Source organism: Tamandua tetradactyla, chromosome 8 (genome assembly GCF_023851605.1).
Source record: "Tamandua tetradactyla isolate mTamTet1 chromosome 8, mTamTet1.pri, whole genome shotgun sequence".
Taxonomy (NCBI): domain Eukaryota; kingdom Metazoa; phylum Chordata; class Mammalia; order Pilosa; family Myrmecophagidae; genus Tamandua; species Tamandua tetradactyla.
This window is the reverse complement of record NC_135334.1, coordinates 41,249,171-41,276,145: the sequence shown is the minus strand read 5'-3', so window position 1 is coordinate 41,276,145 and position 26,975 is coordinate 41,249,171. Positions and strand designations below refer to the sequence as shown.

The window sequence follows — 26,975 nt, the reverse complement described above, 5'->3', positions numbered from 1 at the left end:
CAGGCATTACTATGTTAACCCATCTGATAAAAATGCCACACTGACTTATAGATCTTAGACCTATGAAGCTACAGATGTCTCCCCAGCTACTGCTTTTTTTTCTAATATATTAATAACTTTCAATACAACAAAGGAATTCTGTGCTTAACCATCCACTTTCATTCACTAGATTCTCTTACCTTTGACTTACTGCTGGAAAGATGAATTAAGGAAGTCTACAGCAGAAATTAACAGCTCACTTCTTACTTCCCTGGCATCTTCAGTCTCTTGACCCAACTCCCACCATTACCTTAATCGCTACTCTTATACTATGTCAGTTTCTTTCTTTCTTTCCTTCCTTCTCCCTCCCTCCCTTACATCCTTCAAAATCAAATGTATGACTGAATACTTTTAAAAACTTGGCTTTGGGGAGTGAAATGATTGGAAAGACAGCAAAAACATCTTAGAAGAATAGTGGATTTGAAAATCACAAGTAGATACTGATTGAGAGCCTATCATTTATTAGCTCTGCAACTCTAGTTGGTCCTTTATTTTCTCAGCTGTAAAATGTAAAGAATAAAAAGTTTTCTTTTTTCCATAGACCTGTTGTAAGAATTAAATGATAAAATATACCCAAAGACACTGGAAAATTAAAAATCTTATATAAATATAAGGAATTATTATGTACTGTATATGCCTCCAAAGCAGATATTAATTGATCCCAATTAATTTTGATTTTTTTTTAGTGTGCCACATTTGCATACCAATATGCCTGGAGTTGTCACTGTTAGGGTTTATTTTTAAGGAAAAATGGAGAAGAAGATATCTTTTAAGATTCATAGCTGAAATTTTGTAACTATATTTTCTCGGAAAGGTAGCATACTAACATGTTGGGACTATTTTTTTTTAACGAGTTTGAAAAAAAGCAGAGTAGCAGAATTCTGAAGAAATAAAACAGAAACAGGATAGTTTTGATAGGAGCGTGGGAAGGAGAAAAATGATAATTAAGAGATGTTAAATCAGGGAGAAAAGTCAGTGCCCCATGAGAATATTCAGGATTAAGGAAACCTGGGAAGAAATGGGAAGGTCCCAAAGACCCACTACTTTTGCTGTTTTCCTTTAAATTAATATCTGTTTTGGGGCTTGGGGACGCGTAGACTGGTTCAGTGGCCATCTCCCAGCCCTCACCCCCATTCCTTTTCTTTGCGTGCAGATGTCTCAATATGTTTCAGTTTTGCCTCTAGGGAGGACCCAGTAATGGCCTAAGGCCTGACCCTGCCTTGAACCCAAAACCAAGAACCAGCAGTCCAAGATGCTTGTCAGGGCAGGAACTCTGAACAAAGGTTGCTTGATACATGCTTTTTGCTTAGTGGCAGGGCCCCTTGCGGTGGGTGTAAATACCAACCCTTGGGCAACGCAGTTGGCTCACCTTTCGGGTTGTGCAGAGCTACTATCCACAGATGCTGACTCGGCAGCCGGCTTCTCGTAGACCAGCCATGATGGGATCTCTTCTCCTGCTCTTTTAAACCTCAAAGTGGTTCTTTGCTGAAAGTTTCTGTTGTGTCTGAGCCTGTGTTTCCACAACACAACATAGAGCAACTTGTTCCACAGGGAGCATAAATTGGAGTAGCAAAAAACTATAATAATTCCTTACATTTATAGTAGATTTCAAACTTTCCAAAGTTTTATGTCCTTCCCTCCCCATTCACCAACCTTACTGGACCTTCCTGTACTTCCATGCCACCTCCCACAATATATTGCAATTTCCTATTCACTTAATTCTCCCTAAATTAAACAAAAGCGACTTTATTGCAATAATTATGTTTTCTGCCCACGTATTGCTGTATATGATCGCCAATCAACAAGTTGGTGAGTCAATGAAAAGTCTCTTTCAATTTTTTTGAGACCTGTCCATCCATTCATCTGTCTATTCCTTGATCCTTCTTCCTTTGTTGCCTCCGGCCTTCAGACACTTCCTGAGTAAAGAGTAAGAGCTGGAAAGTGAGAATTGGAATTAAAGGGAGAAGAAAGGAATTCCTGTGTAAATTTGAGGTTTCCAAATATCAGATAACAGCATTTTATCTCAATTTTATAGACATTTCTACTATGGAATATATTGAAGATTTGTTTTCATTTATGCAAAACTGAAACTGAGTCACAAAAGAATAACGTATTCCAAGTTGAACAATTGTCATAAGTATTAACGAGGTTTGAAAGATTAGAAATTTTTCTATTCCAACTAGTAGTTTTAATAACATTTATCTCAGGGATTTCTTAAAATTTCTAATTTACAATGGTCAGTTAGATCATGACACTGGGCCATCGTGTTGTGCATGTATGTGTATTTTATTTTACTTACTTGGTGAAGGGTGGGTTGATGTTTGGTTGCTCAAGTACAACGCTTTGGATGGCCATGCTCAGTGTGGTTAGGAGACCTTCACAGTGAAATTCATTTCCAGTGACTATGACAGATGGGAGAAATGCCCACAGTGTGGAAGGATGCCAACAGTGTGCTTTTCCTGAGGACAGCAATGAATGACTCTGGCCCTGAGTCAGCTGAACTGGTATGCCTGGGAAAATGCTAAAACAAATCATGATAAAATCAATTTTCAAATGTTTCTAAGAAAACATGGCTTTGTGAAGAACAAAGCTTGGAAAATTAATCTCTTGTGTCAGAGTTCAGAGTGACAGGAGGCTTGATTGATTAAGAAGACATGTTGAAATTTGACTTTATAAGAATTTTTATCCTTCCTGAATGACACCACCAACCCACTGGAAAAATAACAGATGTGAGGCAGGGAAACAGAGGCATGTCCTATTTCAAAGGGTTCTGGTGAAATCAGGCTGCAAGCTCAGCTAAAACCACATGTGGAACATCTGGCAATAGCTTCAACAGATTCTGGCTCAGCCATGACATTCTGTTGTCACACAATAAGTGCAAGACCAGAAAGCAACCATCTTGAATTTTAAAATCCTCATTTGATCCCACATCCTCCTCTGGCTCCATTTTTCTGATACTATTTACTATAAAACTGCTTTGAAAAGTTGTTCATAATCACTGTCTCCAATTCCTCCTCTTCCATGGCAGGACCAGCTACATAATTTGCTGGGACAAGTACAAAATAAAATAGTGGGGCCCTTTGTTTAAAAATTATTAAGAATTTCGAGACAGTGACAACAGAGCATTAATTTTACTGTGGGACTCTTCTAAACATGGGGCCCTGGGCACAAGCCACACATGACGAACCTGACCCTACTCCATTGTCTTCTGAATCTACTTCCATCATATTTTCATCATTCATCAATTCCACTAAAATAGTTCTTGTTGATGACAATTGCCTGGAAAGTAGGTTAAATCTAACAGTCAATTTCACCTGCTTCTTGCTGGATCCACAGGTGACATTTAACAGAGTTGATCATTCCCTTCTTCTAGAAGCCATGTCTCCACTCAGTTCCAGAATGCCATTTCCTTTCTGTTCTCTGCCTCACTGGATGCTGCACCCTTTAGTCTTATTTGCTGTGTCCTCCTTGTGGTAGGCTGAATATTGACTCCCAAAAGATGTCCATGTACTAATCCCTTGAAGCTGGGAGTATCTTATCTTACATGCCGAAAGGAAATTTGCAAAAGTGATTAAATTGAGTATATTGAGATAGGATTAAATTGAGGCTGTCAAGATGGGAGTGTTTAGACTATAAGGGTGTACCCACTGTAGTCAGAAGGGTCCTTCTAAGAGGAAGGCAAGAAGATCAATGTCAGTAATAGGAGATGTGACTATGGAAGTAACAGAAAGAGCCATGAGCCAAGGAACGCAGTTGGCCTTTAAAAGCTGAAGACATCAAGGAAATGGATTCCTCCTGGAAGCTTCCAGAAGGAACACAGTCCTGCCAAAATCTTGGTTTTAGACTTCTGGCTTTCAGAACTGTAAGAGAATAAATTAATGTTGTTTTAAGCCAACGATTTTGTAATAATTTGTTATAGCAACAATAGGAAACTAATACATTCTTCATCAATCCCATCTCTGTATATTGGCCTGTCCCAGGGCTTATCCTTAGGACCACTTGCCCTTTCTGTCTATACTCATTCTCTAGCATTTCTCATCGGGTTTCATGACTTTAGATTCTAGCTAAAGACTGATGACTCCCACATTTCTTTCTTTGGATCAGACTTCTTCCTTAAACTCCAGATTTTTTAGCAAACAACTCACTTGACATTTTCACTTAGGTGTCTAAATGATATCTCAAGTTTAACATGCCCCCAAATGAATGATCCTTCTGCTGTCTTTTCTATATCATTCTAGCTCAATTATTCTGGTTTCACCGGCCAAAAGCGTCAGCTTCATCCTCCACTCTTTTTTTCACATCCCACGTTCTGTCAATCAGGAAATCTTGCTTTTTGGGCCTCCAAAATAAGTACAAAATCTGAAACTTCTTACCACCTCCTCTGCTACCATCCTGCATTACTCACCTGAAATATTACAACAGCCTCCTAACTGTTTCTATGGAATCTGCCCTTGGTCCACTTTGGTCTAAGCTCAACCAACAACCAGTGTGATCCTCTTAAACTGTCATGTCATTTCTCTCCTCAAAAACCTATAACAGTTTTCCATTTCACTCAAAAAGAAGAATCCTTACAGTGACCTAATGAATCTTCATGGTCTGGCCCCTGCAACCACCCTGACCTCTTCTCTTACCGCTCTCTGACTCAAATCCTTGTGCGCCAACACACTGGCCTTGCTTGTTCTTCCTAAAACACTCTCAAGTATGCTCTTGCCTTGGGCTTTTTTAATTATTCTGCCTTAAATACAACACCAGATATTGACATTACTTACTCCCTCACTTCTTTTAGGTCTTCTCCTCAAATGTTGCCTTATTCCTGACATCTCCCTGAACACTTCTCCCACTCAACTCACTGCCTTTCTTACTTTGCTCTATTTTTCTCCACAGCATTTATCACCATATTATATATTTAATTGTTCTTGCCAATGAAATGTATTAAGCTTTATTAATCAAGTACATTATATAGGTTCTTAAATGTATTCTCAATGCTAGAACAGTAACTAGCCAATAATAAGCACTTGATAAAAACTTATTGAATTAAATGCAAGAATCATAGACTAAAACTAGGAATGCCAGATTCATCATTTACTGATGAAGATTCAAGAATAAGCTATGACCTAAACCCATTCAATGGAATATTAGTGAGAAGACTATTACTAAATCCTGGAATGCCTGTTAATTTCATGAAGAAAGTATATGACCATTGTGACCTAGAGGCTGCCTTCATCATAAAGCCAGGTAACTTTCCCACACTACCCCGCCTGCCTTTTCCCCTTAGCACACACTTCATGACACAACTCTCTCTAAATCAGTGGTTCTCAACTTGGAATGATTTTAACCCCAGGGTACAATTGGCAATGTCTGGAGACATTTTTGATAGTCATAAATGGGAGCAGGGGTGCTACTGGCATCTAGTAAGTAGAGGCCAAGGGTGCTTGTAAACATCCTACAATGCACAAGACAGCAGCAACCAACAACAAGGAATTATCCAGTCCCAAATGTCAATAGCTGCAAGGTTAAGAATGTGTATTCTTCAGTTGTTGGATAGTGTGTTCTAAAATGTCAATTAGGGCGGGCCGCGGTGGCTCAGCGGGCAAAGTGCTTGCCTGCTATGCCGGAGGACCTCGGTTCGATTCCCGGCCCCAGCCCATGTAACAAAAACGGAGAAACAGAATACAATAAAACAAGAAAATGTTTAAAAATGTTTCCCTTTCTTCCTTCCTTCCTTCCTTCTATCCTTCCTTCTCTCTGTCTTTAAAAAAAAAAAAAAAAAAAAAAAAAAAAAAAAAAAAATGTCAATTAGGTCATGTTGCTTTGTTAAACCACCAGTTATTGAGAGATGGATGTTGAATTCTTGGACGATAATGGAGGACTGATCTATTTCTCCTTGCACTTCTGTCAGTTTTTGCTTCATTTGTTTTGAAACACTGTTATTAAGTATATAAATATTTAGGATTGTTTTGTCCTCTGGATGAATTTAATCCTTTTACTATTATGAAAGCACCTATTCATTGTTGGTAAGATTCTAAAATCAACTTCGTTGTAATTATAGTCATTCCAGCTTTCCTGTGGTTAGTACTAGCATGGTACACCTTTTTACACTTTTTACTTTTGATCTACTTATGTCTTTATGGTTAAAATGGGTTTTATCTAGACAGCATAGAGTAAGGCCTTGATTTTTTTTGTTCAATTAACACTCTCAGCCATTTAATTGGGTCATTAGACCATTTAAATTTAATATGATTATTAATATGGTTGCTATAAGCTTTGTATTTATCTAATCTCTTTGGTCATTTTTTAAAATTTTCTGCATTTTTTGGATTAATTGCATTTTTTTTTATAATTCCATTTGATAGGCAGAATTCTAAGATGGCCCCCAAGATTCCTTCTCCGCATGTACACATCATGTATATTCCTCTTTTCCTTAAGTGTGCACAGGATTTGTGAATAAGGTGGAATTTCACTCTGTTATTAGGTTATGCTATAGGCAAATATGAAGAGATTTTGCATATCTAATTAAGATCCTTGTAGTAGGCAAATTTCTCCAGAGAAACAGAACCAACAGAATATATATATATGTAGAATATGAAAAGATTTATTTTAAGAATTGACACATGCAGCTATGGGGATTGGAAGTCTGAATTCCATAGGGCAGGCCACAAGTTGGAAACTTGATGAAGGTGTCATTGAATTCCTGTGATGAAGTTGGGAACTCCAATGAAGTTGACAGTGAGTTCCCCAGGAGGAGCTGGCTGTCCAGAGCAGAGATAGAAATTCTCCTTTATGACTACTGAAATCATCTGTTCTCCCTTTAAGGGGATTGATGAGGAGACTTCTCCCATTTCTGAAGGCAATCTCCTTTCTCAATTGTAGCTATAATCAGCCATAGATGTAATCAATTGACTAACGATTTAAAGCCACAAATTACCCTAATAGTAACAATCAGGCCAATGCTTGCTTGTCTCAACAACTGGACACCATAGCCTAGCTGAGTTGACACATGGACTTAACCTTCACAGTCCCTAATAAATTGACTTTGAATTAATTGAAAGACAGATTTCTCCTAAATGGGTCTGATCTAATCAAATGAGCCCTTTAAAAGAGGTTCCAGGCTTTCACTGGAAAGAAAGATCAGAAACTAGAGAGGTTCTCCTGCTGGCCTTGAACAAGTAGGCTACCATGAGATGTGAGAGGGCCAGTGAGGCCATGTAGCAAGGACCTGAGAATAGCTGTAGGTGTTGTGAGTGGTGCTAACAGCTTACAAGGAAATGAGGACCTCATCATACAGAGTCATTCATACATACATACAAGAAAATCAGTTTTGTCAACAACCTCAGTGAGCTTGAAGACAGATTTTTCAAACTTTCTGATGAGAATGCAGCCCTATCAATCCCTTGACTTCAATCCTGTGAGGTCCTGAGCAAACCATCAAGGTAAGTCATGCCCGTATTCCTGACCCACAGAAACTTCGTTGTTTAAGTGACTAAATGTGTGGTAATTTGTTATGCAGCAGTGGAAAACTAATACATTCCATTTTATCTCCTTTATTGATTTCTTAGATACACCTTTTATCCACTGGTTGCATTAGAGGTAATAGAATTCACCTTTAAGCCATCACAGTCTACCTTCAAGTGATATTGTACCACTTTATCTAAAAGATAGGAATATTATAGCTGTTTATCCCATTTCATCAATCTAGGCCTTTGTGTTATTGTGGCATACATTCTGCTTTTACATATGTTATAAAGCCCTCAAAACCTTGTCATTGTTTTGTGTTAAACAGTCAACTTTCTATTTTTATGCAATTTTACTGAGATATATATTCACATACCATATAATCATCCAAAGTTCAATCAGTGGTTCTCACTATCATCAAAGCTGTGCATTTGTCACCACAATTTATTTATTTTTAATTTTTTTTGCATGGGCGGGCACCAGGAAACAAACTGGGGTTTCCAGCATGGCAGGCAAGAACTCTGCCTGCTGAACCACTATGGCCCGTCCCGCATTTTATTTTTAAACATTTCATTACTCAAAAAAAAAAAAATTAAATTAAAAATTAAGGTAAAGGAGAATATCCAAAACATACTGTAGCCCCACACACTCCCATTATTTATTTATTTATTTTTGTCTTTTTTTTTCTTACTCATCTGTCCATACACTGGATAAAGGGAGTGTCAGTCACGAGGTTTTCAAAATCACACAGTCACACCTTAAAAGCTTTATAGTCATCTTCAAGAATCAAGGCTATTGGATTACAGCTTAACAGTTTTAGGTATTCCCTTCTAGCTACCCCCAAAATTTAAAAGGTTATCTGTACACTGTATAAGAATAACTTCCAGAATGAACCCTCAACTCTATTTTAAGTCTCTCAGCTGCTGAAACTTTATTTTGTTTGATTTCTCTTTTCCCTTTCGGTGAAGAAGGTTTTCTCAGTCCCAAGATGCCAGGGCCAGGCTCATCCCCAGGAGTCATGTCCCACATTGCCAGGGAGATTTATACCCCTAGAAGTCATGTCTCACACATGTCAGTTCACCTGCAGAGTTGGCTTAGAGAGACCACATCTGAACATCAAAAGAGGTTCTCTGGGGGTGACTCTTAGGTATACTCATAAATAGGCATAGCTTCTTTACAGGAATAAGTTTCATAAAGGCAATCCCCAAGATCAAGGGTCTGGCCCACAAATTGGCAGGCCCCAGTGCTTGTGAGAAAATCAGGTTTCCCCAGGTGTGGAAGTTCCATATTTCTACCTTTTCTCCCAGTCCCTCAAAGGGACTTTGCAAATACTTTTTTGTTCTCTGCCCAGATTACTCTAGGATGTAATGGGGCATCACAGCAACCTGTTTAAACCAACAAGATCTGATATCCTATTCAAGGTTCCATGTGGTTATGGTTGAATAAGCTGACCATACAAGTTAAATTAGATAGGGTGCTACCAAAAATATAAATTTTGTACCAAATAAACATCTCTACCTTTGGTTTCACACAGAAGCTGAAAATTTAAATTCATCACTATCATCCTTTACCCTTTAATCTGATTTACTTTAGTTCTACCCAGATCAGCTTCATTCAAGTCTGATGATAACTTTTTCAGTGTTTTTAACAGTTGATGTATGAGGTAATGCTGACTTTCATAGTTGCAGAGCTCTAGCTCTGTGTCTTAGATGTCACACAAGTACCTGAAGTTCCAGGCAATGGCCAGGTTGTACACAAAGGCTCAGCATCTCAGAATTTAGAAATAACAGTTACAACTCAGGAATAGATATGAACACTATAAAAGCTTACAGTCCAGGAAACTTTGCAATAGGCCTTCACCTGATAACCAATATCCTTGAATTGAATTCTCAGAGTTTGCACGTTACAGTTGGTCCATATTACTGATGCATTATAATATTTGTATTTTCGTTTCTGGCTTATTTCACTCAATATACTGTCCTCAAGGCTTATTCATCTAATTGCATATCTCATGAGTTCATTTCTTCTTGCAGCCTCTCAATATTCCATTGTATGTATATAAAGATATTTTAGCTGAGTGTTGAATTCCAGGTTGATAGACTTTTCTTTTTCTTCAGATCTTTAAAAAATGCTAATCCACTGTGTTCTAGTTTGCATGATTTCTGATAAGTAGTCAGCTATCATTCTTATCTTCGGTCTCTCTTTTTATAATGTGTCTTTTTACTTCTGGCTACTTTTAAGATTTCCTCTGTATTACTCATTTTAAGCAATTAATTATATGTCTTGGTATACTTTTCTTCACACTTTTGTGTTTAGGATTTATTGAGGTTTTATTTTTTTAATCTATGGGTTTATAGCTTATATCAATTTTGAAAAACCTTCAGTCATTATTTCTATTTTTTTCAGCCCCGATCCTAAACTCTCCTTTCTTCGGAGACTCTGATTATATGTCTTAAAATAGTCCCACCACTTTATGATGTGCTTTTCACTTATTTTCAGTCCTTTTTCTTTCTGTGCTTGATTTTGGCTTATTTATATCACCATGTCTTAGAGTTCACCAATCTTTTCTTCTGAAGTGTCTGATCTGTTAATACCATCCAGCATATTTTTCTTCTCAGAAATTGCATTTTTCATCTTTGATTTTGGTCTTTTTTATCTTCCATGTTTTCCTTTAGCATGTTCATGCTTTCCTCTACCCTTTTAAATATATCAAATATTTTTATAACTGGTTAAATGTCCTTATCTAATACTCCTATCACCTGCATTATCTGGGTCTATTTGTATTAGTTGATTTTTTTCTCATTATGGGAGAAAATGCTTCTCTACATGCCTGGCAATTTTTTATTGAACAATGGACCTTGAGTATTTTACATTATTAGGTGCTATATATCTTTTCACTTAATTCAAGATATTTGAATTTTGTTCTGGGAATCAGTAAAATTTTTAGGAAACAAATTCTTTCAAGGCAAGCTCTAAGCTTTGTTAGGTGGGACTAGAACAGCTTTTGGTCTAGGGCTATTTTATCCTAGTAATGATAGAACACCTTCAGAATATTTCATCAGATGTCCTATTGGGAAAATGAATTACCAAGTCTGGGAATTTTTCACCTTCTCCTTTAAATTGGTTCTTATCATGGTCTTAGGTAGTTTCCCCAGATGCATTCACTTCAGCACTCAACAGAAGATGGAGAGAAATTCTCTGCAGATTGCCAGTATTCTGCCTTTCCAGCTCTCTCCTTTCTGGTAATTTGCCCTGAGAATTCTGTCCACCTTGTTATCCCTGATCAAGCCTTTGATCTGAAGGTGCTGTATTCGTACTAGGATAAACATACCCGAGGGCAAACTCTGTCTCCACAATTTGGGGAGACAGTACAATCATTTGGTTTCTCTTTCTTGCCCTGTGGCTATGGAAACTTTGTCCAGACGTAAATTGAGGCGCTCATCAAACTCATTTCATCTGTTTCCCTTTACTCAGCAGTCACTGTCCTTTGCTGCATGTTGACCAATGTCTAAAAACTGTTGTTTCATATGTTTGTTTAAGGAAGAAGGGTAAACTTAATTCCTTCTTCTCCATTATGACCAGAGGCTGCAGTCTGTAACTAGGTCAATTGTGAAAAAGAAGAACAAGGATGGGCAATCTGATTTTTATGTACATATATTTTATTATGGAGCTAGGGTAATTTAAAGACTGCAATATTAGCAAAAAGGTAGATCATAGTAATTGCAAGCACTAAGAACAGCATCCAATGTTTAATATGCAAATTATATATTCATATATGTGCTTTCTATATATTAATTTATTTAATCTTCATAGTTATGTCATAATATAGGCACTATTATTATTTCTGTTATGTTAATTATGATGAAACCAAGGCACAGAGAGATTGAGGTACTTGCTCCAGTTCATGAAGGTCATAGACAGAGCTAAGATTGAAGCCTAGGTAGTCTACTCCAGAGACCGTAGCCTTAAGAAGTGATCTCCCTAGCTCTTCCTGTTGGGTATCAAGGGATTGTTAACTTCATAAAGAGCCCAGAAATAGACCTAATCATATACAGTATGAGTAAAATGACTTTTAAATTATTGGGCAATAAACTTGTCATTTTTGTCCAGTCAAAAAATAAGTCCCTCTAGTCACCTATCCTCTTCTATATAACTTTGGCTCTATCTCCAGTATAGCCTTATTGTTCCTGTGTCTTAGACTTTTTCTTACACGGCTTCTGAAAACCTGGGTCTAAAACAACCCCCACATCATTACTGCTCATATTTGAGTGAATTCTTGTTTCTATGCTGTTTTGGAGCTTTTCATCCCTCTATATCATTGTCATCTACCAAAAATCTGGTTTCATTGTGCACCCCTCTATTTTAGAACATACTAGTTATCCTTCTACATTGCCACTTTTTCCCATTGCAGATTTGATATATCATGGGTAAGCATAAGAAGTTAAATGGGAATTTGTGGAAGTTTTGTGGAAGCCACAAAATGGCCACTGCAGTTGACCTAAGGCATATCAAGAAGAAAGAGATGGAAATCTGTGAAGCCATTACTGCAGCTACACCAACAGTGCAAAGCATTTGCTTAAACCACAAGATCTGCATCTCTTGCATGTAGAAAGTGCAACAATCTTTTGGGTGCAGGATTATTATAAAAAAAGCATTCCAGTAGACTCTGTCATCATACGAGAAAAAGCTATGTCCTTACATGATTTCCTAAAGGAAAATGAAGATGAAAGTTCTACCCCTATGGATTTTCAGACCAGCAAAGGCTGGTTTGAAAATTAAGGAAAAAAAAAAAAGGTTTAGCTTACACAGTGTGAAAGTATTGGGAGAGGCAGCATCTGACATTCAAGAGGCACCCAGGAAGTTTCCTCAAACCCTGAAGAAATTGATTGAAGATTCTTCTCTGGTTCAAAGTGAAGATAAAACAATTTTACATGGATTTTCTAGATCGTGGGGGTGCCGTGCCCCTAACTTCTGTCATGTAGAAGGCATAACTGTAATTTAACTTTCTGGTTAAACCCCCGACCCTGGAAGGCAGGACTGTGCCAGACACATTGTAGATATTTATACATATAATGGCAGATACTTGAATCAGTGGCAAGAAAAAAAATTCCTACAGAAATCAGAATGCTATTATATATACTGGGGATCTGCTACTAGCTTAGAATAATTTGCCTTTTTCTCTCCTGAGCTGCAGTTGATTGCTTCTCATGGAAGAAACAAAGGGGTCTTTTTTGATGGAAACAGATGGTAAGCTGTCACTTTAGGTGTCTGAGCTCCAGATCATGAATTATTGATTCATTAACAAACTGTAATACACATTTGAATGATTTTTTCCCTTCTAAAGCTTTGTATTCATACAGAGGAAGAATTGCATATAGTAAATGTTGACATAAAATTATGGATGTTTCAAGCAGTAAGGCTGTTATACTCACAACAGAGTTGTCTTACAGCCTGGTTTTCAAGCAGTCACCCATGTATTCTAATATAATAATGGAATTGGTGAATGTATTTATGTATTACTTTGCCCTTATTCTAAGAGTCAAATAATATATGTTTTAATTTCATATCACTTTTGAGGATTGAATGAGAAAATATTTGCAAATCTCTATAAAACCTATTTAGGTGAATCTAAACTTTGCCATTTTACAGATGATAAAGTCTAGGCTTGTGCCCAAGATCACAAAAGAAATAGCAGATTTGGGATTAGAATCTATATTTAGCACCATATCCATGATTTATTGCAAGGTATCTATGTCCAGTCCCCCCATCATGACAAATTAGGAACATTGGAACTGAGCCTTGGTTGTAGGGCTGGGCTCTGGGGAAACTGCTGGAGCTTGACGATGGGGTACCTTCACATGACTCTGCACCCCAACCCAAAGTTAAAGCAGCACCAGATAGCTAGCATTATTAAGAGAACCTGAAATTGGAAGCCTGGAAGTATATCCAACCAAGTTGTCAGTCCAAATGGACTCAGCAGAGAGGGGCAGCAGGACAAAGCTGGAGAAATGAGATAAGAAGGGGGTTCAAAATATGTTGTCTTAGTTTCCAAAGACTACCATAACAAATTACCACAAACTCGGTAGCTTAAAACACCAGAAATTTATTCTCTCACAGTTCTAGAGGCTAGAATCTGAAATCAAGGTGTTGAAAGGGCTGTGCTCCCTCTAAAGGACAGGAAAATCCTTCTTTGCCTCTTCCATCTTCTGGTAACCCAAGAGTTCTTGACTTGTGGCTCCATAACTTGAATCTCTGCTTTCACATGGCCTTCTCCTTTGTACTTCCCCTTTTGTCTCTTATAAGAACATTTGTCATTAGATTTAGGGCACCCCTGCACAAATAATTCCGGGTGAATTTATTTTGAGATTGTTAATTGTATGTGCAAAGACCCTCTTGCCAAATAAGGTCACATGCACAGGTCCCAGCAGTCAGGACATGGATATACCCTTTGGGGAAACCACCATTCAACCAACTACACATGGCATGTGAGGCAAGTCCCAGAAGTCATCTCAAAACTAGAGAATGAAGCACTTTGTTATGGGCTGCAGAGAGGGATAGCTGTTAAGAACCATCTAGAGCTCAGGTAAGCTGCCTCCTCACTCTTCCAGGGCTACCCCATGCAGGGTCCTGTAAGAAAAATGCTTTCGTCTTCATAGTCTTGACTCCCATGCTCCTAAGAGCAGATAGAAGGAAATGTCAGATTTTTTTTTCCTGATTGAGTGTTTGTCTGGCCTAGATTGAAGAGGTAGAAGTTGTAGCCTGGAAGAGAATGAAAAGTAACACGCTCAAAATATATTTCATATAAATTTTTAAATGAACAGTTAGTGAACACACCAACAAAGTAATGCAACTCTTAATCTTGGAAAATCTACCCTCATAACTCAGCACATATTATATCTTCCATCCAATGGAATCAAACTCATCAAGAATGAGTTCAAATAATTTAAAGAAAACCATCGAATTAATTTGCCATGGTAAATTGGTGTGGGGTTTTATCACAGAGATACCCTCAACTCCAATTTGGGTATGATTGTCCAGACACCAGTTCCCATTCAAACATTGTTTGAAACTAGGTCAGATCAGATTTCATGGTGGTGAAGTTCTGTACCTGTCTGTTTCAGGTTTCCTGAGAAGTTGACACAAATTTTATGTCTAGTTTATCAGGCTGTCACCCTTTTGCATAATTTACAGTTTTGTCCTTCAGAATAACATGGTACTGTCTTTGTGCTAGGCTGGTTACATAACCATAAATACTTCATGTTATAAACATTTCTCTAAAACTCCAACTCAATAAACAGTTCCATACTCATTGAAAGGAAATGAAATGGGATGCTATATAGTAGGACAGGAAGAGCTTTGATATGGATTTCTTAGGCAAGATCTTTGTGAAGAAAGCAATGGATTTAATTTGTAGAATTTGAAGTGCTTTTGCCAGGGGTTGGAGGGTTAAGGAAGTGGAAAGGAAAATACATTGAGAAGTTACTAAGACCAGGAACTCTATAACCTTTTAATCATATAGCTCTTGTTACTATTTTTACTTAATCATTTCATAACCCTGAGAGATGGTGATACTTATGTTCTTTTTAAAGTCGAAACAAACTGCAGGTGGCTGAAGGATGCACTGATGGAGAAGTAGATTGGCAAACAATGCTGTGTACATGTGATCGAATTTTGCGCTACTACAAAAACGAACAAAGTCGTGAGGTATGCAATGATGTGAATGAAAATGTGGGACATTTGGTGAAGCAAAATAAACCAAAAATGAAAGAACTATTATGGTATGTCCATTTAGAAAATACTTGTAAGAAAACAGGGGGCTAGATTGTAAGCTTTTATAGCAGATACATTCAGTCCGGAGCGGTAATTATTATTTCTGGATTTTGAAAGGCTATATATATATAAAACCTGATATTTAGAGATAAGAATGAAGCTGATCAGATCGAGGTTAAAGTAATTCAGAACACATGGGGAGAGAAGACATTGTCTATATTTTAGAACCACACATACTTATTAAGACCAAAGGAAGAAAGGTTTATTTGGTCTAGAACCTAAATTTTCTGTAGCATATAATCTAACTCAACCTATTAAAAAAAAAAAGATGAAACAAACTAGAGCCTCATCAAGATTAAGTAATTTGATCAAGGCCTCCTGGATAGTCCAAGTTTATTCAGGGCTTGAATCCAGATCCATCTGGCTCCAAAACACAGGCTTTACCTATGCATGGCATAGTGGTGCATAGTATCATGGCAGACACTGTTGATTGCCGACCCAGCATCTACCCTTCTTTCTTCTTTCATAATAAAATCCAAATGTTGTCCAGGTATCCACCCTCCCCCATATCACCATGTGCTCCAGGGGAAGTGGACCTCATTCACTACACAAGGGGTGCCTTATCAGATTAAAGCTTGCTCCATCTCCCTTTGCCAATGAATGGTTTAAGGTAGGAGTGTAACTCAGTTCTGGCCAGTGACATAGGAAGGGAAATCTGCTGGTGGAAGGCAGAGGTGGGAAGTCCTTTGAAAAAAGTTCTCTTTCTCTTTAGAGTGAACCAAAAAGCAAATAATTCTCTTCACTGTTGGGATTTGGCTATATGTGGAAAATGATCTGGAGTTGCTATCAGCAGCTTGGTACCAGCCTGATCATAAAACCTCTACCAAAAAAAGCAGAGCAGAGGAACAAAAGAGCTTGGTTTTAGAAGACCTCATGGAATTGACCATAAAGCTACCCTGGAATCTACTTCAGGGTAAAGAATCTACTCTACCCCTGGACTTGCCTTTATTTGAGATAATATATGCCTGTGTACTCCAGTATAAATTCTGGTCTCTGTTAACTGGAAGCACCCTAAAGGTGATGCCAAGACTCCTTTTAGTAAGAATTTCCTGCTCTTAATCCCTGTAAATTTCAAGGCAAGCATAACAGAAAGTCCTAAATTGAAGTAAATTAATCCAAGCAGGGCAGACGAAGGAATCAAAGTGGCTAGAACTTAGCTAGAAATCTAAGGCAGAATGTTTAGGAAATCACAGGGCAGCCGGTACAGAGGCAGACACATTTGTAGTAATGAAATTTGAGACTCATCAAAGCAAGCTGGCTGGTTTAATAAACTGAAGTTGGGCCCTATGACAGATAAACAGTTGTGATCAAGTCCTATCAAGTGAGGTCACTTACTAGGGAAGTGGAAAGGGGTTGCCTGGCATGAGCCAAGTTAATTAAATTCAATTCCTGAGAATTTCTTCTGGGTAGTGATTTTTTCATCTAAAAAAAATTTTGAAAAATAAGTATCGCCAATCTACCCGTAATCCCTCTCAGGTCATTGGTTTAAGGATTTCAGTTTAATATGTTAAAAGTTTTATGTTTGATATTCCAGACATAATGAATTAGCAGTAGTCTTAATAAATCTAATATCTCAAAGAAGATTCTAAATAGGTGAATTATGTAAATTCTTAACACAATATTTGTATTTATTGGAGGAAAAAAAATCGAGATGGAGAGAATATTACGAACTCCATACCTTGGTCACAGTCCTTGTCATGAGTCAAATTCTTTGTTTTTTCTTAGTATGAATAACATAGAACTACACTTGCAGCATCTTATGATTCACTGCATTTTATTTGTTAGAAATCATGACATGCCTCCAAATAAACCATATGTGCCAAAGCACTGAAATAGCTTCCCTGGAAAAAAATTAGTAGTCACTGTTTAAGTATAGAATTATAAAAACTAGTGAATGCTAAATCACCACTTCCTTTCCTCCACATTCTGGTTTTTCTCCAGTCAGGTTGACTCTGAAAACAAAATAGTTCTACAGTAGACTCAAGAAAAATTGGGAGGGTTTTGCACCCTAACTTAAGAAATGCGATTGCCTATATGTTTTAAAGACTTAAAAATGCATATGACTAAACATTTTACTGGAGCATTATATTTCATCATTATATATGTTTCATTATAACAGGTTTAAAAGTGAGTTTCCAGAATCCTCCTATTTTGAAATATTGTTATGTTATATCCAAAACAAACAATGACAACCAAAAAACATGTACCCCAGCACAAGAGAATGAAGTAGACAAGGTGGAGTGTTTACACTTTAACAAGGTGGCTCAAACATCCTGGGAAGCTCTATCCTTGTGGGGTGGCCACAACCAGTCTTAGAGCAACATCTGTCCTGGGGGGGTGCAAGGGTAGTTCAGTGGTAGAATTCTTGCCTGCCATGCGGGAGACCCAGGTTCAATTCCTGGCCCATTCACTTCCCAAACAAGCAAAGAAACCAACAAAAACAAACAAACAAAATTCAACAAATGGTGCTGCAATAATGGGATTCTCATATGGAAAAAAGAATGAAATGTGACCCTGCCATTACAGCATGCAAAAAAAAAAAAAAGTAATATCTTTCCCTAGGAGTGGGGTCTGGCACTTTCCACATGGGCCACGTTCTTAACTTCCAGGAAAAAAAAAAGTGTAACTATGACATCTTGCCTAGGCATGTAGAATAATTGACAAGCCAAAGAAGTGGAGATCTTTTTTACTGTTAAAATATATTATGAGTATTTAAATTATATAAAAAGGAAACCATATTAAATTTTCACTGCAATACAGCATTGGATAAATGCTCAGTTATCCATTCTCTTATTAAAGGATATATAGGTGGTTTCCCTTTTTTTGCACTTGCAAATTGTGCTTGCTGTTGTAAACAGTATGTGCATAGGATAGCTCATCTCTTAGATTTCAGGAAAAGAATTTCTTCATCATAGGTATGTCCATCTTCAACTTTAGTAAATATTGCCAAATTGTTCCCCAAAGTAGTTGGACCAATTTACACTCCTACCACCCATCCAATAAATATTTACTGAGTACCTACTCTTTGCCATGACTATCCTAGATACTTGTAGATACATTCTTGAATGAGAACAGGAAAAAAAAAACCCTTGTCCTTATGGAACTTATATTCTATTGGTGGAGACAAATGATAAATAATCAATATTAAAAATGAATAAATTTTATAGTATGTTCAAAGGTGATTACATACTTTATGTGGAGGGGGAAAGAACACAAAAATGGGGACTTAAAATACTGGGGGTGAGAATGGGGAATTACAATGTTAAGTTGTCAGTGGGGTCCTCACTGAGGTGAGACTGAACAAAAATTTAAGGAGGATGAAGGAATCAGCCCTGCAGCTATCTGGGGAAAGTCAGCCTATGCCCTAAGGCAGAAGTGTATTTGGTATACTCTTAAGTATAGGGAAGTTAGTGTGATTGGAATAGAATAAACAGGTAGAGAAACGCAGAGATTAAAAAGAAAGAGTATCATGATACTTTTAGGTTATTACAAGGATTTTGCCTTTTGCTCTAAAGGAATAGGAATGCATTGCAGAGGACTAACTTGATAGGACTTCAATTTTAAAAGGATCGCCCTTGTATAAGAATATATTGTAAAAAGTGAGGGTAGAAATAGAGAGGCCATTAGGAGTTCACTGCAGTAAACTAGGTGTATTAGTGTACTATGACTACTGTAACAAATTGCCACAAACTTGGTGGCTTAAAACAGCACACATTTATCCTCTAACAATATTGGAGGTCAGAAGTCTGAAATCAGTTTCACTAGCCATAATGAAGGTATTGGCAGGACTGTCTTCTGTGGAAGCTTAAGGAAGAATCTATTTCCTTGCCTTTTCCAGCTGCGAGAGCTGCATTCCTTACTTTCCTTGACTCATAACCCTTCCTCCATCTTCAAAGTCAGCATTGCCTTCTTTGGTAACAAACTCTACACCTTCTTCCCTCTAAGGATACTTGTGACTACATTTAGGGCCCCTCTGGATAATACAGAATAATCTCCCCATCTCAAGATCCTTAACTTTAATTGCATCTGCAAAGTCCCTTTTACCATAGAGGGTAACAGTCACAGGTTTCAGAAATTAGAACATGGATATTGTTGGGGGCCATTATTCAGCCTACCACATGAGGCAAGAAATGATATTGACTCAGACCAGGACGAAAGCTGTGAAAGGGATTAAAAATTGTATTTTTAAGGTTGACCAAAAGAATTTCCTAAAGGAAAGGAAGCACAATGTGAGATAATAAAAGTAATCAAAGATTAAGGTTGGCTCCAAGTTTCTGTCAGGGAAAAACTTTAAGGAAGGAATTGTCAAAATTAGGATGTAGAAGACTATGAATAAAACAGGCATGGGGTGTGGGCAGGAATTCAGTTTGGTTATGTACAGTATGAAAGACCTGTTAGTTATCAAAGTGGAGAAGTTGAGTACGCAGCTGAGCGTATGAGTCAGTTCAGTAGAGAGGTCAGGCCTAAGGAGTATTAATTTGTGACTCATGGTAATATAGATCATATTTAAAGCATGAAAAATTGATGAGATCATCAGGTAAGCAAGTATAAATGGAGACGAGAAGAAAAAATAACTGATCCCTAGGACATGCCAACTTTTAGAGATAGGAGAGAAGCAGGAAAAAAAGAGAAAAGGACAGAGAAGTGACCAGAGAGGAAGAAAAGCATATCAAGGTAGGAAGAAGCTGACACAGACTTCACATTGGTTCCTTGGATATGGGATGAGAGCTATCAAATAGTGAAAAAACAATCAGAAGCTGCTAAAACATGGCCCCCTACCCCCCACCCCCATCTAAGACAATATGCCAAACTGCAAGAGAGAGATGGTATCCTTAGGGCTGTCCTTTAAGACTTAAAAGTTGCAGGGGTTATAGTCTCCATTATGTCCCTACATGCCATGCCTGCAAGCTTGGAAGTACAGGGAGTGGTTTACCTGTACTTCCAATGATGGGTGGAAGCTTAGTGACTTCTCTTCTGTTCTAATATATGTACCTAAAGCTATAAGTTTCTAAGTAGTGCTTGAGCTGCACCCTACCAATTTTTAATGTTATGTTTCATTTTCATTTAGTTGAAAATTATTTTCTAATTCCCTTATGATCTTTTATTTGATCCATGAGCTATTTAATACAATGTTAATTTCTAAATATTTTGGGGTTTTCCAGATACCCTTCTGTTATTTCCCAGCATATGGTCTATTCATGTGCACATGAAAATAATTTGTATTCTTCTGTGGCTGGTGGAATATTCTATAAATGTTAATTCGGTCAAGTTGGTTGATAATCTTGCTCAGCTCTTATATATAGTCTTATTCATTTTCTATTTGTTCTATCAATTACTGAGAGTAGAGATTGAAATTGCAACCACATTTACAATGTTCTATTTCTCCTTTTGGCTATGTCAGTTTTTGTTTCATATCTTTTGAATTCAAAATTGTTTTTAATATTTACTGTGATTTCTTCTTTGACCCATGAGTTCTTAAGAAGTATCTTGTTAGATTTCTATCTGAGAATTTTCCAAGTATTTTTTGTTAATCATTTCTATTTTAATTCCACTGTGGTCAGAGAATAGTCCGAATGACTTCTGAGTCATACAGAGGTCTTGAAGATTTTCAACTTTTCTAAAGGCTCTTTGTGTTCATATAAATAATATGCATATTGTTGTTTTGCATTTAGGCTTCCATTTGTATAAATTAGGTCAGGTTGGTTAATTATGATAATCAGATCTTTTACACCCTGTGGTAGTTAGATTCAGTTGTCTGAATCTAAAGTTGTTGGAACCCAGGGGCCTGGAGAGAAGGTCAGCAGAGACCATCCTGTGCCTTCCCACGTAAGAAAGAACCTCAGTGGAAAGTTAGCTGCCTTTCCTCTGAAGAACTAACAAAATAAATCTTCTTTTATTAAAAGCCAATCTATCGTTGGTGTATTACATTCCAGCAGCTAGCAAACTAGAACAGATTTGGTACCAGGAATGGGGTGCTGCAGCGGTTTGCAAATACCAGATTTGTTGGAATGGTTTTTTGGATGGCAAGGGGAAGATTTTGGAGGAACTGTGAAGAGAATGATGGAGAAGTCCTGGAGTGCTTGAAGAGACTGTTGGTATAAATGAAATCACTGCCAGTTTTGGCAAAGGAGGACACAAAAAGGAGAGATTGGAGTTTGCAGAGTAAGAACCATGGAAGCTCGGGTCTGAAGCCAAGAAACCTCGGCCAGGAGAGTGGACTCACCCATATACATGGAGAGGGTGAGTTTACCCTGAAGGGTGAGGATGTCTCCCACCTTGTTGCAGCAGAAGAGTCATGCAGCCTCAGACCTTGGAGATGGTAGAGATGCTCCTTGGGAGCATTGCGCTCTCTCATTTAAGCATCAGCCAATTAAGTCAAACGTCATTCACTGCAGCAGGCATGCCTCCTAGCTGACTGCAGTGCTCCTTGGGGCACTGGAGAGAGCCTGGCTGCCACCACATGGAGGGGTTGAGTGTGTGCCCTGGAAATGGCAGAGAGCCCAGGGGTGGCCGTGATGCCTGGAGAGAGTGGAGCCGAGAAAAAGGTGGTCTCCTCAATGTTCCCCGAGGTTGATTTGGAAAGAGGCGGGCCACTGCATAGGCCCTTGGAAAAGGTGGGACTGCCACTTTCTAAAGCCAAAGCATAAATGACTTTTGGACTTTGAAATCCCACGGTGCTTGCCCTGCAGGTTTTAATCTGTGTTTCTTCCAATTTCCCCATACAGAAATGAAAACCTGTATCCTGTGACTGTCCCTCCTTTGCATATTGGCATCAGGTAACTTGTTTTGAGATTCACAGTTCCACAGCCAGAAGAGAATTTTTTGCACCTGTTTAAGGTGATGGCTGTAGTTGCCAAGTTGACAAGGGGGGGGATACGTGGTAGTTAGATTCAGTTATCAACTTGGCCAGGTGAAGGCACCTAGTTCTGTTGCTGTGGACATGAGCCAATGGTACCTGAACCTCATCTGTTGCTGATTACATCTGCAGTCGGCTAGGAGGCATGCCTGCTGCAATGAATGACGTTTGACTTAATTGACTGATGCTTAAATGAGAGAGCGCAACGTAGCACAGCCAAGCAGCTCAGCATGCCTCATCTCAGCACTGGCAGCTCAGCCCAGGCCTTTGGAGATGCAGAAAGAAATCACCCCGAGGAAAGATGTTGGAACCCAGAGGCCTGGAGAGAAGGTCAGCAGAGACCATCCTGTGCCTTCCCACATAAGAAAGAACCTCAGTGGAAAGTTAGCTGCTTTTCCTCTGAAGAACTAACAAAATAAATCCCCTTTTATTAAAAGCCAATCCATCTCTGGTGTGTTGCATTCTGGCAGCTAGCAAACTAGAACACACCCTGATGGGGATTTTTTTCTTCTTGTTCTATTAACTACCGAAAGAGGTGTATTATAAACAAATCCACAATCAAGACATTTATTCATGTAATTTGTCTACTTCTATTGAAATATTTTGAGTCTATTTTATTTGGTGCGTACAGATTTAGAATTATTTCTTCCTGGTGGTTTGAGTCCTCTCTCGTTATAAAATGTCCCTCTTACACTCTAGTAATCATTCTTGCGTAAAAGTTTTAATACAGTTATACCATTTTTTCCTATTATTGTTAGCCTAGTATATATTTCACTCCATTTATTTTCAATCACATTGGGACCCTATATTTAAAGTGTTTCTTTAAGCAGCACTCCCAGAGTCTCAATTCTCAAAAAGTAGACACTGAGATGAAGTTTACTGGGACGTGCTCTTGGGATCAATGCCTATGAGAAAGTGGAGGATGTACAATTGGACAGAGGGAAAGGTGGCTGCATGAAGGCACAACAAAGCCAAATGCCAATCCCATAAGGAGCTCTGGAGTTAGGATGACCCCAGATAATTGTCTGAAATTGGGGCAAGGATGCCAGACCTTTATGCCCCTATACTGACCAACTCCACTGAATAAAATCTGCCTGCAGACAAGGAATGTGACTTTCAGCTACACCAGCCAGTCTCAAAACGTTTTACCCAAACTAGCAGGAGCTGCATAGTATGCGAACTTGCTAGAAATGCAAATTGTTGGGCCCAGTACCAAACCTATTGAATCAGAATGTTGGGGCTCAATCTGTGTTTTAAACAAGCCCTTCTGGTGATTCTAATGCACAGTGAAGTCTGTGAACCACCCAGCTAGATGAAGAAAATTGCCTAGAGGGAGGATTTAACCTGTTAGCTATCAGCCCCAGAATAGCTGGAAGAATGAATATTTCTGCCCTGAAACCAGTCTGGGGAAAATCTGGAGTCCAAAACAGAATCTACCACAGTTGAGTGCTATTTTTTTATCTTAGTTTTTTTACTGGTAGAGGGTATATAATGTACTTATATTTACCATCTTAATAATTGCTTTCTATATGATCCATGTATTTTGTCTTTTATGTTTATTCTCTCCTTTCTTGACTTTATTTGCATTAATCTAATACTCATTTTTCCCTCATTTAATTGGTTAGCTATATATTTGGTGGTTATCCTAGAAATCACAATATGCATTCATGGCCTATTATGGTCTAAATTACTTTACCAGTTCCGTAATAATTTTAGACCTTTAAAACTCAACTTCTTTTAACATTCTCCCTCATAGGCATTGTTGTTGCTATGCATTTTATATACTTTAAGTTCCACAATGCATTCCTATGGTTTTACACAGAAAATATTAATTCATATTTATTCACAATTTTACTCTTTCTGGTGTTCATTCCCCTGTGTATTTTCAGGTTTCTGTTTGGGAAACATTTTTATCTAGAACTTCCTTTATTATTTATGTCTAGACTTGCAGCATAAGTACCTTCAGTTGTTACTTTTTTTATTGTGGAGAATAACATATATACAAAACAATAAATTTCAAAGCACACCACAACAGTTAATTATAGAATAGATTTCAGAACTTGATGTGGGTTGTAGTTCCACAATGTTTGGTTTTCTCTTCTAGCTGTTCCAAGACATTGGAGACTAAAAGAAATATCAATATGATTCAGGAGTCATACTCATTTGTTAAATCCTATCTTCTCTTTTATGACTCCATCTTTTCCAGTTGTTTCTTTTAAAGCCTCTTTGTCTCACCTTCATTTAGTAGCATATTTTCTCTAGCTAGAGAAATTATTGTCTAGGTTGACATTTCTTTCTTTCAGGGGTGTAAAGATATTATCTTTTGGCTTGCATCGTTTTTGTTAATAATTTAGCTGTCAGTAAACACATTCACTTGTTCATATTGTTAGATGATGATTGTCAACTCTAGACTGTCCATCTGATACTTTTTTTATATATGGTCACTTCTTTGCTGAAATTTTCTACCCTTTCATCTCTTTTGGCCAACTTTTTCTCAATTTTCTTGAATATATAATCACTGTGATGTTGAAGTTCTTACGTGCTAACTCCAATATCTGGATTATTAGAGTGTCAGTTTCTATCATTTATTTTTGTTTCTTGGTTATCATGTGGTCTTTCTCTTCTCATATCTAGTGATTTAATTCTATGCTAGACTTTATAATTAAAAGGAGGCACACAAAAACCAAACAAATAAAAAAATAAAAAAAACAAGCATAAAAGGAGGCAGAGGATTTTTTCCGCTGTTACACAGATAGCATGGATCCAGCTCTCTATGTATTGGGACTGGTTGCAATTTGGGAAAGATTCAGTCTGTCCTCATTTGCCGCTGTTCAAGCTCCTAAGCCTTGAAAGGCTGGTGATCTGGGCCAAATTTTGAAGGATTCATGGGCATAAGGCTAAATAGCTAAGCTGAAAACCTCTGAAGGGCAGAATGTCTTTCAAGGATGAGGAGACAAATGTCTTGAAAGCAATATTGACTGGCTGATTGAGGCCCTTGAATTAACTATCATCATTCCAGCCCAATGTAAATGCCAAAATTTATGATGGTTTTATTCATATCCCAGCAGATACTCTGCCAAGGCCAGATCTGTATACACAGCCTCTAGATTTAGCTCCAGAGCCTCAGTATCTCCTTACCATTCCCTCTAGCACTTCAAATCTAGCTTGTTTTGTTTTGTATTTTTAAAACTTTTTACTAGAGAAGTTGAGGGTTTACAAAAAAAAAAATTCATGCATAAATTACAGGATTCCTGTATACCACCCTATTACCAACAACTTGCATTAGTGTGGTACATTTGTTACAATTCATGAAAGAATAGTTTTATAATTGCGTTATTAAGTGTAGTCCATCCTTTACAATAGAGTTCAGTGTGTTGTACAGTCCTATGATTCAAAAAAAGTTCCAGTACTGTATATATAACCTAAAAGTTTCCCTTTTAGCCACATTGAAATACATAATTCAGTGCTGTTAGTTACATTCACAATGTTGTGCTACCATCACTACCACCCATGATCAAAACTTTACAATCAACCCAAATAGAAACTCTTTAGAACTTAAACGTTAACTCCCCATTCCCTACTTCCACCCATCACCTGGTACTATATTCTAGATTCTATGAGTTTACTAATTCTAATTAGTTCATATCAGTGAAGTCATACAATATTTGACCTTTTGTGTCTGATTTTTTTCCTCTTCATAATTTTTTTCCTCTTGATGTCTTCAAGGTTCTTCCATATTGTCCCATGTTTCAAAACTACATTCCCTTTTATGTTTGAATAATATTCCATTGTATGTATATATCATATTTTATTTATCCATTCATCAGTTAATGGACACTTGGGTTCCTTCTATCTTTTGGCAATTTTTAATAATGCCACTATGAATGTTAGTGTGAAAATATGTATGAGAGTCCCTGTTTTCAATTCTTTGGGTGTATAGAAGTAGGATTGCTGGGTCATATGGTGATTTTATACCTAACTTTCTGGGGAACTACCAAGCTGTCTTCCATAATGATTGCACCATTTTACATTCCAATCAGCAATGAATGAGTGTTCCAGTTTTTCCACAACCTCTCCAACACTTGTAATTTTTTTTTTTTTTTTGATTTACTAGTAGCCATTCAAGTGGATGTGTATTGTTATCTTATTGTGGTTTTGATTTGCATTTCCCTGATAGCTAGTGATGTTGAATATCTTTTCACGTATTTTTCTGGCCATTTTTGTATCTTCTTTGGAGAAATGTCAACTCAAGTCTTTTGCCCATTTTTAAAGTGTGTTGCCTTTTCATTATTGTTGCAGGATTTTTTATGTAGTCTCAATATAAAACCCTTATCAGATATGTGGTTTCCAACTATTTTCTCCTATTGAGTAGGTTGTCTTTACTTTTATGATCAAGTCCTTTGTACAAATATTTTTCATCCTGCTGAGGTCTCATTTATTTATTTTTTCTTTTGTGGTGTGTGTTTTGGGTGTAAAATCTAAGAAATCATTGTTTAACACAAGGTCTTGAAGATGCTTCTCTATGTTTTCTTCTGGGGTTTGATAGTTCTGCTTCTTCTATTTAGATCTATAACCAATTTTGAGTTGACTTTCCTATATGGTTTGAGGTAGGGTTCCACCTTCATTCTTTTGCATATAGATCAAGCCTAACTTGTTTTGTTTTTCAGGCCCTCTTTCCCTAAGTACTTTTTGGTTCCCTAAACACCATGAAAGTATAGGACATTCCAGAGGCTTTATCTTAGCTGTTAGATACCATTGTCACTGTTACATGATAAATACCATAGAGCTTGAATAGCTT

General features: G+C 37.6%; 1 protein-coding gene across 2 annotated transcripts in view; it reads right to left on the bottom strand.

The window, feature by feature from the left end:
- Positions 1-1,815: 1,815 nt before the first annotated feature.
- LOC143643361 (uncharacterized) overlaps positions 1,816-26,975 on the bottom strand; it is an 84,896-nt gene continuing 59,736 nt past the window's right edge. Inside the window, exons 4-5 of one of the 2 annotated variants that reach the window (XM_077112053.1) lie at positions 2,339-2,560; positions 1,816-1,973 (exon numbers count right to left, since the gene is read on the bottom strand). In XM_077112053.1, coding sequence (XP_076968168.1) covers positions 1,907-1,973; positions 2,339-2,560 — 289 coding nt within the window. In that variant the 3' untranslated portion in view covers positions 1,816-1,906. Of the gene's footprint in view, positions 1,974-2,338; positions 2,561-13,607; positions 14,251-26,975 lie in introns of those variants that run through there. The other variant, XR_013156235.1, reaches the window with a different exon arrangement.